Source organism: Strix uralensis, chromosome 27 (genome assembly GCF_047716275.1).
Source record: "Strix uralensis isolate ZFMK-TIS-50842 chromosome 27, bStrUra1, whole genome shotgun sequence".
NCBI classification, from domain to species: Eukaryota; Metazoa; Chordata; class Aves; order Strigiformes; family Strigidae; genus Strix; species Strix uralensis.
The window spans coordinates 2,635,667-2,650,623 of NC_133998.1; the positions used below are offsets into that span (position 1 = coordinate 2,635,667).

The 14,957-nt window shown below is 46.9% G+C and overlaps 2 protein-coding genes across 10 annotated transcripts in view; one reads left to right on the forward strand and one right to left on the reverse strand.

The window, feature by feature from the left end:
- The window catches only part of JSRP1 (junctional sarcoplasmic reticulum protein 1), a 34,606-nt gene extending 24,830 nt beyond the window's left edge, over positions 1 to 9,776 (reverse strand). For 4 of the 9 annotated variants that reach the window (XM_074851636.1, XM_074851633.1, XM_074851630.1 and 1 more), the window contains exons 1-2: positions 9,711 to 9,765; positions 8,182 to 8,392 (exon numbers count right to left, since the gene is read on the reverse strand). In XM_074851636.1, coding sequence (XP_074707737.1) covers positions 8,182 to 8,230 — 49 coding nt within the window. In that variant the 5' untranslated portion in view covers positions 8,231 to 8,392; positions 9,711 to 9,765. Of the gene's footprint in view, positions 1 to 5,000; positions 5,262 to 8,170; positions 8,393 to 8,653; positions 8,814 to 9,710 lie in introns of those variants that run through there. The other 5 variants (XM_074851628.1, XM_074851637.1, XM_074851629.1 and 2 more) reach the window with 5 other exon arrangements.
- Positions 9,777 to 10,105: 329 nt separating this feature from the next.
- Positions 10,106 to 14,379, forward strand: OAZ1 (ornithine decarboxylase antizyme 1). Its single transcript, XM_074851372.1, is given in 6 exon segments — positions 10,106 to 10,307; positions 12,762 to 12,819; positions 12,821 to 12,907; positions 13,035 to 13,207; positions 13,740 to 13,825; positions 13,952 to 14,379. Coding segments are annotated over 6 exon segments (651 nt in total). The 5' UTR covers positions 10,106 to 10,191; the 3' UTR covers positions 14,083 to 14,379.
- Positions 14,380 to 14,957: the final 578 nt, after the last annotated feature.

A 14,957-nucleotide genomic window follows, 5' to 3' on the forward strand; every position in this document is an offset into this window, starting at 1 on the left:
GATCTTGGAGAGCTACAACAATAGCTTATTTTCAAGGAAAATTAAGAACAGCTTATTTTTCTTAATCTTGCAGTTCCTCCAAACAAATGTGTCACAGCTGTTATACCTGGAGGTCATGGAAAAAAGGTCTCATTGGAACTGCTGTGAGAAGTATTTTGGCCAAAGAAAAAGAGTTTGAATGTGTCCTGTATGAATACAATGACAGACTGAAGAGAAATTGTCTTCTTGCCCGTGGTAACAGAATGATGAACAGCAGTCATGAGTTTAAGGGGGAAAAGCCCAAATACTTTGTAGTTGTAAAGACAGAAAAGTGTTGGAAGAGATAATCTAGGGCAATGTTGGCCTCTCTATCACTGAAGGGTTTTATGAACAGGTTAGACACATCTATCAGGAATGATTCCTGAAAAGCTGATCCTTTTTTGGGGCAGGAGCATGGGTTATACGGCCTTCTGCAATGGCAACTAGTATCATCTGTGATACAAAGCTCAGCACCAAGATGAAGATGACGTGGTCTTCTCTGATCGCTTATGTTAAAGGCTGGATGAAGAATTGCTGCTGGCTGCCAGCACGAACCCAGCAGGCCCTCCACGTCCCCCAGCGACCTGGACACCAGTCCTAAACCAGGCCTGAGTGCCTCGGTCCCAGCCTGTGGCATTACAGTCTGAACTGGGACGAGAAAGGCTTAATCAAGCCTTATGTATTATTAAACTTTATTTGCATTGCTTTGCATGCGAGGCTCAGGAAAGGCTTGTTGTTAAAATTCAAAGAGTTTTAGAAGTCCCAGGGCCACTGAGAGTAGCGATGCAAAAGTAGGGATGCAAATAACCAATTTCAGTGCCATCGTGTTGCTGTTGCGTGACAGACACAAGCCGCAGGGAGGGCGGTCAGAGCTGCACAGAGGCCCAGGGTGGTGGCCATGTCAGCTGACATCACCATGAGAATGATAAAATAAAAAAAAAATATATACTTTTGTATAAATTGGTATCTTGCAGCCACCTCTGTTACAGTTCATGGGGAAAAGCATCCAGTTACCACAAGCAAGCATATTTCTGAACCCATTTAAAATCTTAAAACCACAATACATAAACCGAACAATACCAAATGGCAACACATCAGGAAACCATTGAAAGAAAAGCCCAGTATAATGAAAAGAGAATTAAACATGACTGTCACTGCCAAAGAATAATCTCCCATAAATATTTTTGAAGGCAACAAAGAGGATTATCAATGAGAGTTGAGACAGGATAAGGGCAGATAATTTAAGTTCAAGAGGACATTTTGCTTGTTTCAGAGGCACATTGAGGATAATTTTAAAAGTGACCTAACCCCCCCAGTCCATTTTCTGTAGGATCTGAGGTCAGAGGAGGCAGCCTGAAGGGAGAAGAGGTGCAAGACCTCTTCAGCTCCAATCCCAGCTCTGCCTCTGTACAGCCTGAGGCTGGTCCTTTCTCCCTGCCTCAGTTTCCCCATCCAGAGTGACACAAGCGCAGTAAGTTACAGCCTCCAAAGGGAGCACGAGGGCTGCAAGGACTGAGAGGTATCACTAGAAGCTTAAACAAAACACGGATCCTATTTTCCCTGTGTAACGAATACAAGCGGTCACAGGGATGGTGTAGGATCTGCTGCTGCTGCTGGGACACGCTCTGATCTCTGCAGGGATCAGTTTTAATGCGCATACTCTAGTCTATTAAGCCCGTGACTTGATTTAGCAGAACTACAGAGCTGCCGTACTGTGCACATTGTTCTGACAGCTGTTACAGACTGACCTGCTGACTCTTATTACTTCCGGTCACATCCTGTTCCTTGAAGGATAGCTGATTACATTTTCCTCCCTAGTGAGCTCCATGAGTCTGAAGATGGGCTGAGACTGCCCAACTGGATAGTACATGATTTTTGGCTCCCACTGCTGTCTGACAGCCGGCTGGCAGTCAGAGATCGAGGACTTGTCTGCGTGTGAAGCCAAACAAACATGGAAACAAGGAACTGTGAGCTAAGAAATTAATGTGCTGTAGGACAGAAGTCTGGGGAAGCAGCAGGAAGGCAGAGCACCATTACAATCTGCACTGCTATTTGAAAGGACATACCCACTAGACAATCCAAAATGGAAACTCTCTGACCCAAGAAAGGACAAACATTTATATGGAGATCCAATGTCCAGAGGAACAGACTAGCTTCAATAGCTAAAATACCCCAAAACCCAAATTTCAGAACTAATTCTTAACTCCTGTCCAGACAATCTATTTTCTGTAATCACAACTGCTCCCTTTCTTTGCATACAACTCTGAAGCAATAGGTTTTCAGATCGTCATCTGAAATACTTGGTAAAAGTCACTGTAAGCAGGAAATCAAACTAACTAGGTCATCGGTCCAATCCTGAACAGTAATTTCAAGGTTTCTTGCCTTCCTTATGCCACCTCTTTATCTTCTAGCACCTTAGGAAATCTGTTGGTCTTATTAAGAGTTACGAGCACGTGCTCAGCTCTGCGTGGAAGTGTGCACTCCCAAAAGACTGGGCTACCTTGCCCCTGCAGCAGAAAGCCCCGTGGGTCGAGTTAGGGTATCTGTGTGATATTTGCTGGGCTTACACACAGGAGAACACGCCAGAATAAACAGCTCTGCTAAAGCCCAGTGACTTTGGAAACATGGGGACAGGCATGGCAATGCTCTTGGGAGCGCTGCTGGAAAACATTGCAGTGCTTTGCTCCGAATCACACCTTTCCAGCAGGGTAAGCAATGAACCCTCCAGATCTCTGCTTCTTCTAGAGTTAATAACAAACAGGAGGCTGGGTAAGTTAATTTGTACCTAGAATGGCTTCATAAATAAAAACCTTTAGGAAAACCGGAAAATTCTAGCAATGAAATAGAGCTGCCTTCATTTTAAAGCCTCCACTCCTAAGTGGGCTGAAAACCTGGTGGCTTATTTGATAGTAGTTTGCTGTCAATCCCTTATAAACATCACTACAGCACTGGCTGTCTTTGGATTGCAGTTTGTTGCTCACAGAGAAGCAGTGGGGAGACACCGAGGCCTGCGTGGGTCAGGGGTCTGCTCCTCACCCACTGCTCAGACGGGCTTTCCTGGCTGAAGAGGCACAGCGGGTGGGCAGGTTGGATGGGGTATGCAGCAGGGGAAGCTTGCATTGCCATCGCTCTACCTGCTGCGCGGGTTAAAGGCTCACCGGAGCTGTCAAGCTGCCACCTTTCACCAGCCTGACATTCAAGAGTGTTTTTGAAAAAAATGTAAACAACATGAGCTGCTAAGCTGGCCTGATGGCTGGTTCCAGCTCCACTCTCACTCAGAGGGATTGCTGACTCTCTTGGTACACAGAACCGTGAGTAAATATTAGTTCAGACGCAGACAGCTCACGGGCAGGAGCACAAGGCTGCAGGCAGCTCAAATAAACAGGCTGGCAAAAGGGCTGCCAGGGCTGGACCTCCCCTGTCCCTCCTGCGGCACCCCAAGAGCTGCCCTGGCTCCTAGCACAGCTCCAGGTGAGCTCCAGCCAGTGACTCTGCTAAGTGCTGAATCCACAGGGATTATACCCAAAATAAAGCAACATGCAGCACAAACACACAGCTGGAAGAAATCCCACTTTGACAATTCTGCTGATCAGAGGCCAGTCTCAGGTTTGCTCTCAGCTACAGCAAAGGGGCAAACTGACTCCCTTACTCGCGACTCTCTAAAGGACGAGTGTGGGATATAACTTATTGCAGGCTAAATAACCTTCCCTGCCCTCGAGGCTCGTTCATTTTATTTATGGGAAAATATGCTCGTTAATGCTCTTATCACAGGAATGATCTAATCGGGGGGGAAAAGTCTCCTTTGAATACATCCATTTTAATGAGCTGCTGGGCGAAATGTTTAGGCAGGCAAAACTGACTCTGAACTCGTTTCTGACAGAGCAGATTCTGCACAGGTCTTAACGCTCATCCTGCTGGCATCTGTTTGTTTTGATAACATTTCCAAACGAAATTACGAGTTACAAAAGCTGAGCTGTACTGTGCACTTCCTTGTCCCTAAGGTTGGCTGATCCAAGCACAACAGGGACTGAAGGAAAACAAGCCACGCCGTCCAGCTCGCCTTCCCGACACAGAGGCTGTGAAAGTGGCCCATCCTGCAAAGAAACACCAGATTGTGCTGAACTCCTCTGTAAGAGAAAAGGGAAGCTAAGCAAAAAAATAAACGAATAAATCCCCCACGCAAAGGCTCCAGCAAGCAAGTGAGGAAAAGAGGTCAGCAGAGAAAGGAAACGTTCATGAAAGAATTCCAGAAAGCTGCTGCACACCAAAAGGCGATCGTAGAGGGGCTCGTTTTCTCAGGACCCGGCTCTGCGAGGTGCTGTGCACCCCACTGCTCGCTCCCATGCTAACAGGAAGGAAGGTGCTCCATCTCCTCTCCGAGTTGAACTCCCCTCTGTGACACTGCACCCTTTGCAAGAACCGGACCTTAATCATCTCTCATTAACTTGGGGAGGGGGAGCGCAGGGAGAGGAGCGGATGGAGATGTGAGCTGCATCTGGCCCAGCGTAAACGAAACAGAAAATGGATTGTGGAAGGGGGGATGTTGCAATATCTTCCACTTTATTGTTTTGTAACTACCTCTGAATTCCTCATGACCATTTATTCATAACTGGCAGCAACACCCGCAGAAAAATCAATACAAAAATCAAGCTTGTGGAACATTATTCTTAAATTACAGAACCGTAACAACAAACGGCTCAAGCACACTTCTTTCCCCAGAAATGTTAAGGTGCCATCCTCTGACTGTATCTCCTGCTGTTGGCTAACCCACTCTCTGTCTGACTATACTTCCTGGTCTCACTTCAAACTTCTCCCCTCACCCCCACGTTATTTTTATATGCAAACTGAACAGCAATGCCTGCTAAGCTTGATCCTGCAAACTTAAAGAAAACAACTCAGCACTTATCAGGTGACCAGCACTATGTTGGATTACACCCCTAAATCAGATAACGAGACTTTAAAGCATTTTAAACATCTGTTACCTCATCTGCATTCAATATATAGTCCTCTTCATACCAGCTGTTTTTAAGTGAGAAAGCAGAGATCCAAAGTTTCTTTGGTAAGAAGTACAGACATTTGTTTGCCTGACGAACTAGTGACTGCTTTCTTCTAGTTCAATATCTCACAAAGATCTTGGAAAATAAATTCTTCCCTGTGCTGGTAAACATCTAAGAATTCCGGCTTAATTTGGCAGTGGCATGCACAATCTCCTTCCAGCACAAGTGGGTCTTCAGAAAACCTGACCTTCAAATCAAATCATTCTCGCACAGATGACAATGAAAATGAGGAGAGTTTTCCAGCTAGAAAAAGTGTTCTAATTACCTGCCCCACAAAGATCAGAATAGATTCTAACACACCAAATAGCGTTTTTAGTGGGGGAGTATTTAAAATTAGATAACTGGTAGTTAACTGTTACCTGTAAGGAAATGAACCAGAAGTTCTAAGGAAGGAGATGGGTAGACTTAAGAGCCCTGCTTTGTAAGACTTACCAACTATAGGTCTTATAAAGTTCAGAAATAACACTGTCCACTGTTTTCATAAAGACCTCACAGGCTTTTGCTGAACTTCATCTCCAGACAGAAGTAGACAGAGCTGACCAAGATGAGCATTTAAATTATTCTGGGGCTAAAACCAGCTAATTACAGGGTGGAGAAGTCATCACACACAATGATTTCTGTGAAAACAGGTCATGATGGACATCTCTGCCTCGGTTTCTGTCCTGTTTTGGTACTTGGCTACATCTCTAGACAACTCTTAAAACTGTAAGAACAAGTAGAGTCTTCCTGGATTGGAAATACAGAGAAAAGGCAATCAGAACGACTTGGTTTTATAGTCTGGCTCAATTAATTTATTATTTTTCTTTAAACCATTTTTGGGGAGTTACTGAGTGTGTGATGCTATGTAAGGACTGCACATACTTTAAAAGAGAGCTCATGTTTTTCTTTCTGTTGTACTTCCCTAGTCAGCAAATCGGAGATAGGTTAACTCCCATGATGCTGCTAAATATCATAAACATCTATTTCCACATTCAAGAAGAGCTATGACAGCATGATGCAGCTAAGCAGAAAATATACAGGGGTTTCTGCTATATGTCATATATTTTTTTTCCATTCACCTTCGCTGGAGCTTTGTTACTCCTCTAGAACACGGACGCAGGAGCTGCTTCAAGGAAGCCTGCAGCAGCCCACTCTCCAATAGCCTCCACAGTGGCAGAAAAACACACAGAAGCTCTAATATTTGCAGCTGTGTTATTTAGTTATGTTTTAATCACCTAAACAGCAGAGCAGTTCATCCTTCCTTCTCTAAATAAAAGATGTGGTACAACTATGGGATCAACGGGCAGGATTTCAGAACCAGCAACTCTTAGGAGTGTTTCAGGTCCTGTACATCTTTCTAAGCACTAGTTTCGTGTCATCTGATCACAAACACTTGCAAACCTGAAGACAGACAATGAAGAGGAAAGACATTCAGTTACTTATCCTGCCCATTTCTTGCTCTAACATCTGCTTACATCAGCTACCAGTTTTGAATTTGACTTTAACTCCTGTGCTGCCATAAACTCTTCTTCCAATCTATTATTTTTCAGAAAGTAAAAATTATAAAAACTTGACAAAAAGCTGGTGATTTTGACTAATGTTTGAGACCTCTTTTGTTAAAAGAAGCTGAAAAGCATGCTGAAACAAGCTAAAAAAAAGAAAAAATAAGTTCTACAAAATGAAACTCCTTAGCTTTCCTCAACCTGAAACAATTTAAACTTGGATTCCTAATGTGGAGTTCAGCTGTGTTGCTTCTCCTGTACTTTCTCTGCTAGCAGGTCTGGTTATTGAGTAACTCAGACTGTACAAGATATTTTCCGAGGTCGTTTCATACAGCCTAATTGCTGCGACCTGCTTGTATAAGAACAACTGGGACTCGCTGCATGCTCTCCTCTGAGGAGTTCTGTAAGCAGTTCAGGAGAGAATTGGTATGAGCTCCCAGCTGCATCTCCTGCTTTGGGGACTAAGCTTGTCTTTTGAAACATGTTTTTTGGAGATGGGAAGGCTGTGGTAGTTGCAAGCCAGTGGAACGAGGGGGCCTTTGATAGTGTATTTGTGGACACCAGCATAAGACTTGGGATGAACTAGAGCCTCAGGACTTCGATGGACGAGATTCTCTATTTGCAATTGTCCGTCCTGCCTCTGTGTTGAAAGCTGCTGTGCCACAGCAGTCGTGGGCAAGTGGGAATGGTTGCCCACACATCAGCTGTTACAGTCCACTGCCCAGTGTCTTAGATAACAGCAGGGACTGAGATGGGTTGGGACTACGATGCCAAACTAGGAATGCAGCTGGAGCAACTGAGACACCGACACAGTTACTTCTGCCTACTCTGCCATGGGTAGGGCAGTCATGGCAAACCAGTGGTAAAAAACAGCTGGAGATGGCAACATCTCAAACTGCCTCAGCTGGTAATCCTGGAATTGTGAGTCAGAGGCTTCTCTGTGAGGATTTATGAATCACTGTCACTGCTAAACTGGAAGTCAGGCTATCTCAGCAAAACTGCAGCTGGAACTAATCCCACATGATATTTAATGCACAAAACCAAAACAGGCTGTTGGGCTTTTTGCAGACTACAGAGCACCACAGCGTTATCCAGGTCACTCAACTGTAAAATGGAATGATGGCCCATTGAGATGACAGGTATCCAAAGGGCAAAGCTCTTTCCAGTGCCACAGTAAAGAGGAAAGCAGCTGCACAGATGATGTCCTCCGACACAGTGCCATTATAAGGAATTACAGCTGGATTACTACATAAATAATAAATGCCATTATTAGAAATAATGAAACCTATCACAAAATGCCAAGGCAGTCCTTCCATCAACTAACACATTCATTCCCCCATCAGGAAAACCTTTCCAGAACAACACACAAAACATGAATTGCTAAATCTTCTCTGATGTGCTTCATTTAGTCCGGATATTCCTGAATTGCAGCTATCCCATTGTTTCAAATTGGTCTCTGGGTAATGCATTAAATGGCAGTCAGCTTCCCCTCCCCATAAATCAACAGCCAAATCTCGAGAGCAAGGCGAAAGCAAGCACTAATCTCTCAGTTACGTCGTGTTCTGGGAGCTGAGTGCAGATACCTGCAGCAGGAAAAGGATTTTTGTCTCGTACCTCTTACTTACCATGACTCCCAGACAAGTCACTGGCTGCTGGCCAGGCCAGGCTTCTCATCTAAGCTGTAGGAGAACAGACAGTGTTTTCTTTTGGCAATACACTTTGTTCCATCATAGTCAATCAGAGCAGTTTCAGGACACAGAAGGCGGGTGAGGATTTAGACACTTATCCTCGTGCAAAGCAGAGCCAATCAATGGACTATCCATGTGCTCAGAGCTCCTGGATGGGAACATTTTAAAGCAAATAAAAATAAGCAAGATAGGAAAAAACCCTGAAAAAATGCCCAAAGGCAGCTATGGTACCTGAAGGCAGTAAAATAGCTGCGCCATAGCCCGAGCTGAATGAAGAAAAAAGAAACGCAGCCATCTACAATTTTTTTTTTTTTAAGAAAACTGTGATTTTAAAAATCATTACAGTGTCTCCTTAGTAGCTTTTGTTGGCTCTATAAATATCTTTTTCCACTTAATGCACAAGGCATACCTGACTTCAAACTCGATTCAGCATAATTTAAACCATTATTTTGAGCTTTCTTTCCATACAGGACAAGATCCGCTGTTTAGGATGTGCCCTAACTTCTGTGATGTGCTTCTGACGTGGTTTTCAGGCTGAAATGTTCAGAAACGGCCGAGTCAAAGATCTCCTGTCATGGAAATTATAACCTATTTAGCTTTTGTACACATTTGCTGCTTTAATTTTGAAGATTGACCCCCACCCCCAAAGGGATGTATCTGTGTTTTCACCAGTATTGTCCAAAAGAAAAGCGGGGTGTCTGATTTTCAAATTCACATCCTTTCCTTCAGACTTTATTCTTGCCATGGGGCTGCAGAAAGACCCAACCACGTTCCCAAGCCTCGGATTTCCAAAATCCTTGCAGAGGAAAAGCAGAGCGTTGCCCTGTCAGGGGAGCGTTACCGGCTGTTTGTTATGGGGCTGGGGATGCAGAGACCAACTTTTGCTACGTAAATAACCATTTTATTCACTTCCGCATGAAGCTACAGCACAAAGCCTTTTTCCGTTTAAAAGATTATCACGAACCGCTACCCATTCCCCAGACAACTCAAACTATAAATGACTATAAATGAGCACACACAGGCCGATCCAACCCACAGGCCTAAACTGGGGGATGTTGGCACTGGAGGTGGGAGCACGGCCACAGCCCAAAACGCGCACCCCAAAACCGGGTCACAACTTCAGCCCGTCCTTTTAGGGGCCCTCTGCAGTACTTGGGGGATTTTCTTATTATTTTTTTAATTAAAGTTTCTCTCAGCATCGAGCTAACAAACACTGCGCGACAGCTGGGAGGGCGGCGATGCCCCCCCGCGCCCACGAGGCCCCGCTGCCGCCCCTCTGCTGCCTCCCCCGGCAAGCGGGCAGCCCCGGGGCTGGAAAGCCCGGCCGTCCCGCGGCCGTACGGACACCCCGACCCCCCGTCCCCAGCCGCCGCCCCTCACGCTCCCCGCCCCGCTCCTCCTCCCGCCAGCGCATGCGCGAAGCCACGCCGGGCCTGGCCCCTCCCCTCCCCTCCGCCGCAGGTTACCTCCGCCAGGCGGGGGCGCGGACGCAGGACTCGAACCGGCAGCTCTACTGGGAGTGAGGGCTGCGGCGCCGCGCCGAAGCCTCCCGGCCGAACCCCGCCAGACCCCGCCCACCCACGCGGGCGTAGCCAATCAGAGATCGCTGCTCTCCCCCTCCCCGTCGCGACGCCCTTCTGACCAATGCTGAACCCCCCTCCCGCTGCCAGCCAATAGGGAAAGAGCTCGCTGTTCCGCCCCCTGCGCACCCTTCAGCCAATGGGAAGCGAGGCTTTCTAAGGGACAAGCGGGCCGTTCACCGGGCAGGAGCCGTTTCCCGGTTGGGGGCGTGGCCCGCTCCGCGGGGCGTGGCCACGTCGGGGGGCGTGGTCTGAGGAGGGTATATAAGGACCCACTGCAGCCGCGGTGCCATTTTGTGTAGCAGCGCCTGGAGAGCGGCCGGTGGGAGGCAGCGGAGGGTTTCGGGGTTCGGACCAGAGCGGCCGGATGGTGAAATCCTCCCTGCAGCGGATACTCAACAGTCACTGCTTCGCTAGAGAGAAAGAGGGGAATAAAAGCACCATCATGCCCGCTGTGCTGAGCCTCAGTACCGGACAGAGCAGGTGAGGGGCCGGGGCCTCCCTCAGCCTTCGCACCGCTGGGCGCTCGCCGCCTCCTCCCTTCCCCTCAGGGCCCGCCCTGATCCTTCTCCTCCTCCTCCTCCTCGTCCCTCCAGCGTCGGTCACCTCCCCCGTGACCGGGGGGAGGGGAGGGGTGCTCCGTGGCGGTTGGGGGAGGGGCGGCCCGCGCCGCCGCCTCAGCGCTGGGCGCTGCGGCCTGGTCTCCTCCCCCGCAGAAAAAGGTGGGAGGGAAGGGGGGAGAAAAGAAAAAAAAAGGCTTTTTTGAACGCCCAAGCGGCGCCTGTCTGCTGTAGTACTGGTTGCACCCGCACCCCCGCCTCCGTCCGGTGTGACTCGCCGCCGTGCCGGGCGACACGTCCCCCCTCCCCCGGGGGGGGGCTGCCCGCGGCCGCCACCCCCCTGAGTCACCGCACAGAGCCGGTGCCTCCCGCCATGTGCCACGTTAGCTGCCGTCTGCCTGCAGGGAGAGCTCCCATCGCATCTCCGCAGTTGTCATAACCGTGGGAGGAAGCCTTGAACAGCACACACCGGCCCCTGATGGGAGGCGGCTGGTCCGTGAGCTGCGCCCGAGCAAGTGAGCGGACTGAAAGGTGCCTGGAGAGAAAAGCCGCGCTGGAGGCAGGGCCTGGAGGTGCCTTCCTCCTACGGGGGGAGAAAAAAACAACAATTAGGCAAAGATATCAAAGGATTGAAAGCTCTTATCCCCTTATGTAATCGTAGGTATTCTTGAAAACTAATCGAGGGTACTGAGCCTAAAGTGGAACATGAGAGTGTTGGGAAAGCTGTTAATTTAAAACTCAACCAAAAGATAATCCCAATAGATGCTGGGAACAAAATACCCGAATTGGGGTGACCACTGTAGAGTGGTGGGTATTTAGGACATCAGTCTGCCTTGTATGAAGGAAGCCATGGTTCCTCCTCGTACGTGCGCTAGGAAGTTTTTTTAGAAGGCCATTTTTGTACTTGACTGCTGATCAAAGATTGTTTTTTTTCCAAGAGGAGTAAGCGCACACAAACATCCCTATGAAATACTTCCTTGATTGCAGAGTGTAGGCAACGTTCATTATGTGCTGCCTTTCGTTGGGCAAGAGGTGAAATTGTATAAAGGATTGCCCTTGCCCACTTCTGCACAGGGTGCTTAAAGGCTTATTTGTAAGGGTAATCAGGAATGCATAGCTCTGCAATCATTCTGAGGTAAAATAAGTACCTAATGCTAGTACTAAAGAAAAGTGTCCCTCTCTTAAAGACCCTAAAATAATGGATTGAATACTCGTTTAATTGAGAGAGCACAAATTTTAATTTTTTTAATAAAACTTTGCAGTCGCTGTGCTTACTAATGCTTTCCAGCATATAATATTTGATCTATATGGCCATTCAGAGCCTTTCTCATACAGATTATTCATCGCAAGTTTCAAGCTCATTTAAAAAAAAAAAAAAATCAAACTCGTACGAACTGTGCAAAATGGTGGATTATTTTGTACATGTTTATTCTGATTTGCAAATGGCTGCTGGCACTCACAGACAGGACGATTGTGAAAATTTCCCTAAGGGCCTCGATTGCTGCATCTGCTGAGATGACGCAACTCAAGAGTGAGCCTGCAGGGTGAAGGATGGTGCAGAGGGAGGGGCCAGCAGCACAGCGTTTGCTCTTAGTACAGTAGAAGGCTTATTCGGTTAAGCAGGCTTATATGGATGGGGTGAAACTTAGTGTGCGTACACGAAGGATGTTTCATATCTTAAGAGGATAACATTCTTAACCTGAAGTACTGAACTTTGCCGAGCAGTGTAAAATTGCTTTGAAGAATTTGGCAGAAAGGCTTGTAGGTTTTCAAATACTCAGGTGTGGTCTCAAAGTTAAAACTGGTGAGTTTGCTTCTGAGCATGGTGAAAACACTTGAGGCAGTGACATCTGTGGGACTATTTCATGTAATTTTCTGACCTCAAGCCAAGAGTGCTGATGCAAAGGTCGGAGGTAATTAGGGCCATATATCATGGGGAAAAATGATCCCTAGCTTGCAGGGCCAGAATACTCATGTGAACTCATGAGAACAAGGGCAGAAAATGAGATCTTGCGTGTGTGATAGTGGAATGGCTCTTCTCTTGAGGTCAGGTCAGGCATACTGCTGCCTTGGTATGGAAATACACCTTGCTTGCTTCAAGCTGAGAGGATTTTCATCTCCAACTTAGTCTTTCCCTCAAAATACTGCAGGAGCAGCTTTCTGACCCTCGTGGGTCTGGGCGTGAGGCAGGTGTGCCTGTCCCTGGTCGGGAGGGTCCTTTGTCTTGCCACTTGCTCAGGTTGCAGTGGGAGGAGTTCCTTTGGCCACGCTTTCGGGTTTTGTTTAAATCTTGCTATCTGATCGCTGTTTAAAACCTAGAATTTGCAGGGCTTTGTCTAAGACTGCCTGTTTGCCTCTAACTGTGATCCCTTTCTAGTTCCAGGGTTCCCTTCAATTGCTGTAGTAACCTGGGTCCGGGGCCTCGGTGGTGCTCCTGATGTCCCTCACCCACCCCTGAAGATCCCAGGTGGGCGAGGGAATAGTCAGAGGGATCACAATCTTTCAGCTAATTTATTTTATTCGGTGAGTATGAATAATAAGCAGCTTGCTATGGTGAGCTTGAATGTGTTTCTTGCCTCAAGCCTATTAATGGGAATTATCCTTTCTCCAAAATGAATTGGAAATAACTTTGCCCATATTACTGCTACAGGATAATCGGCTGAATGTAACAGAAGAACTAACATCTAATAACAGGACAAGAATTTTGAATGTCCAGTCACGGCTTACAGATGCCAAACAGATTAGTTGGAGAGCAGTGCTGAACAACAACAACCTCTATATAGAAATTCCCAGTGGTGCTCTGCCTGAAGGGAGCAAAGACAGGTGGGTAGATGAAAATGCAGCTGTGGTTTAACTTGCCTCTGTCTCGAAGGCCTGTCAGTAGGGTGGAATAACACTTTACAGTTGTTGGTGTTTGCTTCCATTGTTCTGAAAGTTGAAGGCTAATTACAGTGCTTGATGCTCTCTTGTAAAAGGCTGCAACTACGTGATTGGGGTTTGAGGGCTGCTTGTACCTGTCTTGTCAGGCAAAACCAACCCAAAAGGTCGGTGATTTCAGGCTGTTCCCAGGTACTGGGTGGCTGCTTTTATCCACTGAAAACACCAGCCTGGTTCCGAGTCTGTCACTGCAGATCTCCCTTCAACTGCAACAGAAAACACATGTTTTCTGTGTCACTGAGGGCCTAGATTTCTGCCTCGAGTTAAACCTCGGGCGGTGAGATCTGCTGTTGCTATGAGTCTCCAACCACTGGCCTCTTGTGCCTGTGGGTTCACGTGCAGATTGGCTCACAGGCCGTGCTGTCTCTGAAGGAAATACTTGCTCATGTCCATTGAATGCCTTGTATTTGTCTTGCAGTTTTGCAGTTCTTCTAGAGTTTGCTGAAGAACAGCTTCGAGTTGATCATGTGTTCATTTGTTTCCACAAGAACAGAGATGATAGAGGTGGGTGTTAACTCACAGCACCGTCTCTAGAGATGCGAGTGCAGTATTTGAAGTTGCTTTTGGTGGATGCTTTAACTGTTGTACCGTATCAAATGGATGAAACTTGTTTTCTGCTTTATTTTCTAGCTGCATTGCTCCGTACTTTCAGCTTTTTGGGCTTTGAGATTGTGAGACCAGGGCATCCCCTTGTCCCCAAGAGACCAGATGCTTGCTTCATGGCCTACACGTTTGAGAGAGACTCATCAGAAGAAGAATAGATCGCAATGTTTGCCTCTTAGAGCTTTCTTGTTGTCTATAAAGATGATTCTGTAGAAATTTTGTCAACATCTATTACAGTACATATAACTCTGTATGAAACGTTGTGACCAACTGCTCTGGTGGTGAGATGTTGAAAATTTCAGACTCCACATCTTTTTCTGGATTTGTGCGCATGTTGTGGTTGTGCAAATAAATGCTCCCTCCAAATTAGCAGTATATTTCTTGAAGTTTAATATTGTGTTTGTGATACTGAAGTATTTGCTTTAATTCTAAATAAAAATTTATATTTTACTTTTTATTGCTGGTTTAAGCTGTTTAAGACTTGCACTCTGAAGCGATGACTCTGGAACTGCCCCAACCATTAAAGCTGCAGGTACAGAAAGGCGTTGGTCATTCTTTGCTTGACTGGGACTCGTGGCTGTGATCCACCAGGACTTGAAATAATCTAGCAATCCTGTAAAAGCCTGCTTTTAGTGAGATAATTAGCAGGTTGTCCATTTCCACTGGTAATTAGGATCGCTGCATCCCTGCTCAGTGTTTCATGGGATACTTTGGGGCATGTGTTAGCCGGAAAGTCACAAGTGAAATGCTGAGAAGTGCAGCTCACGGCTGCTGTCAGCTTCAACTCCCTTTTGAGTGTAAATATGTGACTTTGGTACCTGGAGTCTCGATGTTGCCAGGATCAGTGCGGCCTTAGGCCAGCGTGTGCGAAGCGTCGCAGCCTGGCTTGATGAGTTCCGTGGCTGTGATCGAGGAAGACTTGTGCCACTCCTACAGCTGAATAGCCCCTGAGGCTGGGTGGTCCCCAGAACTCCCCAGAGGAGAGTTGGGGTGTGAGGAGAAGGATCCGTTGTCAAGTGGTGCCTGTTGTTGG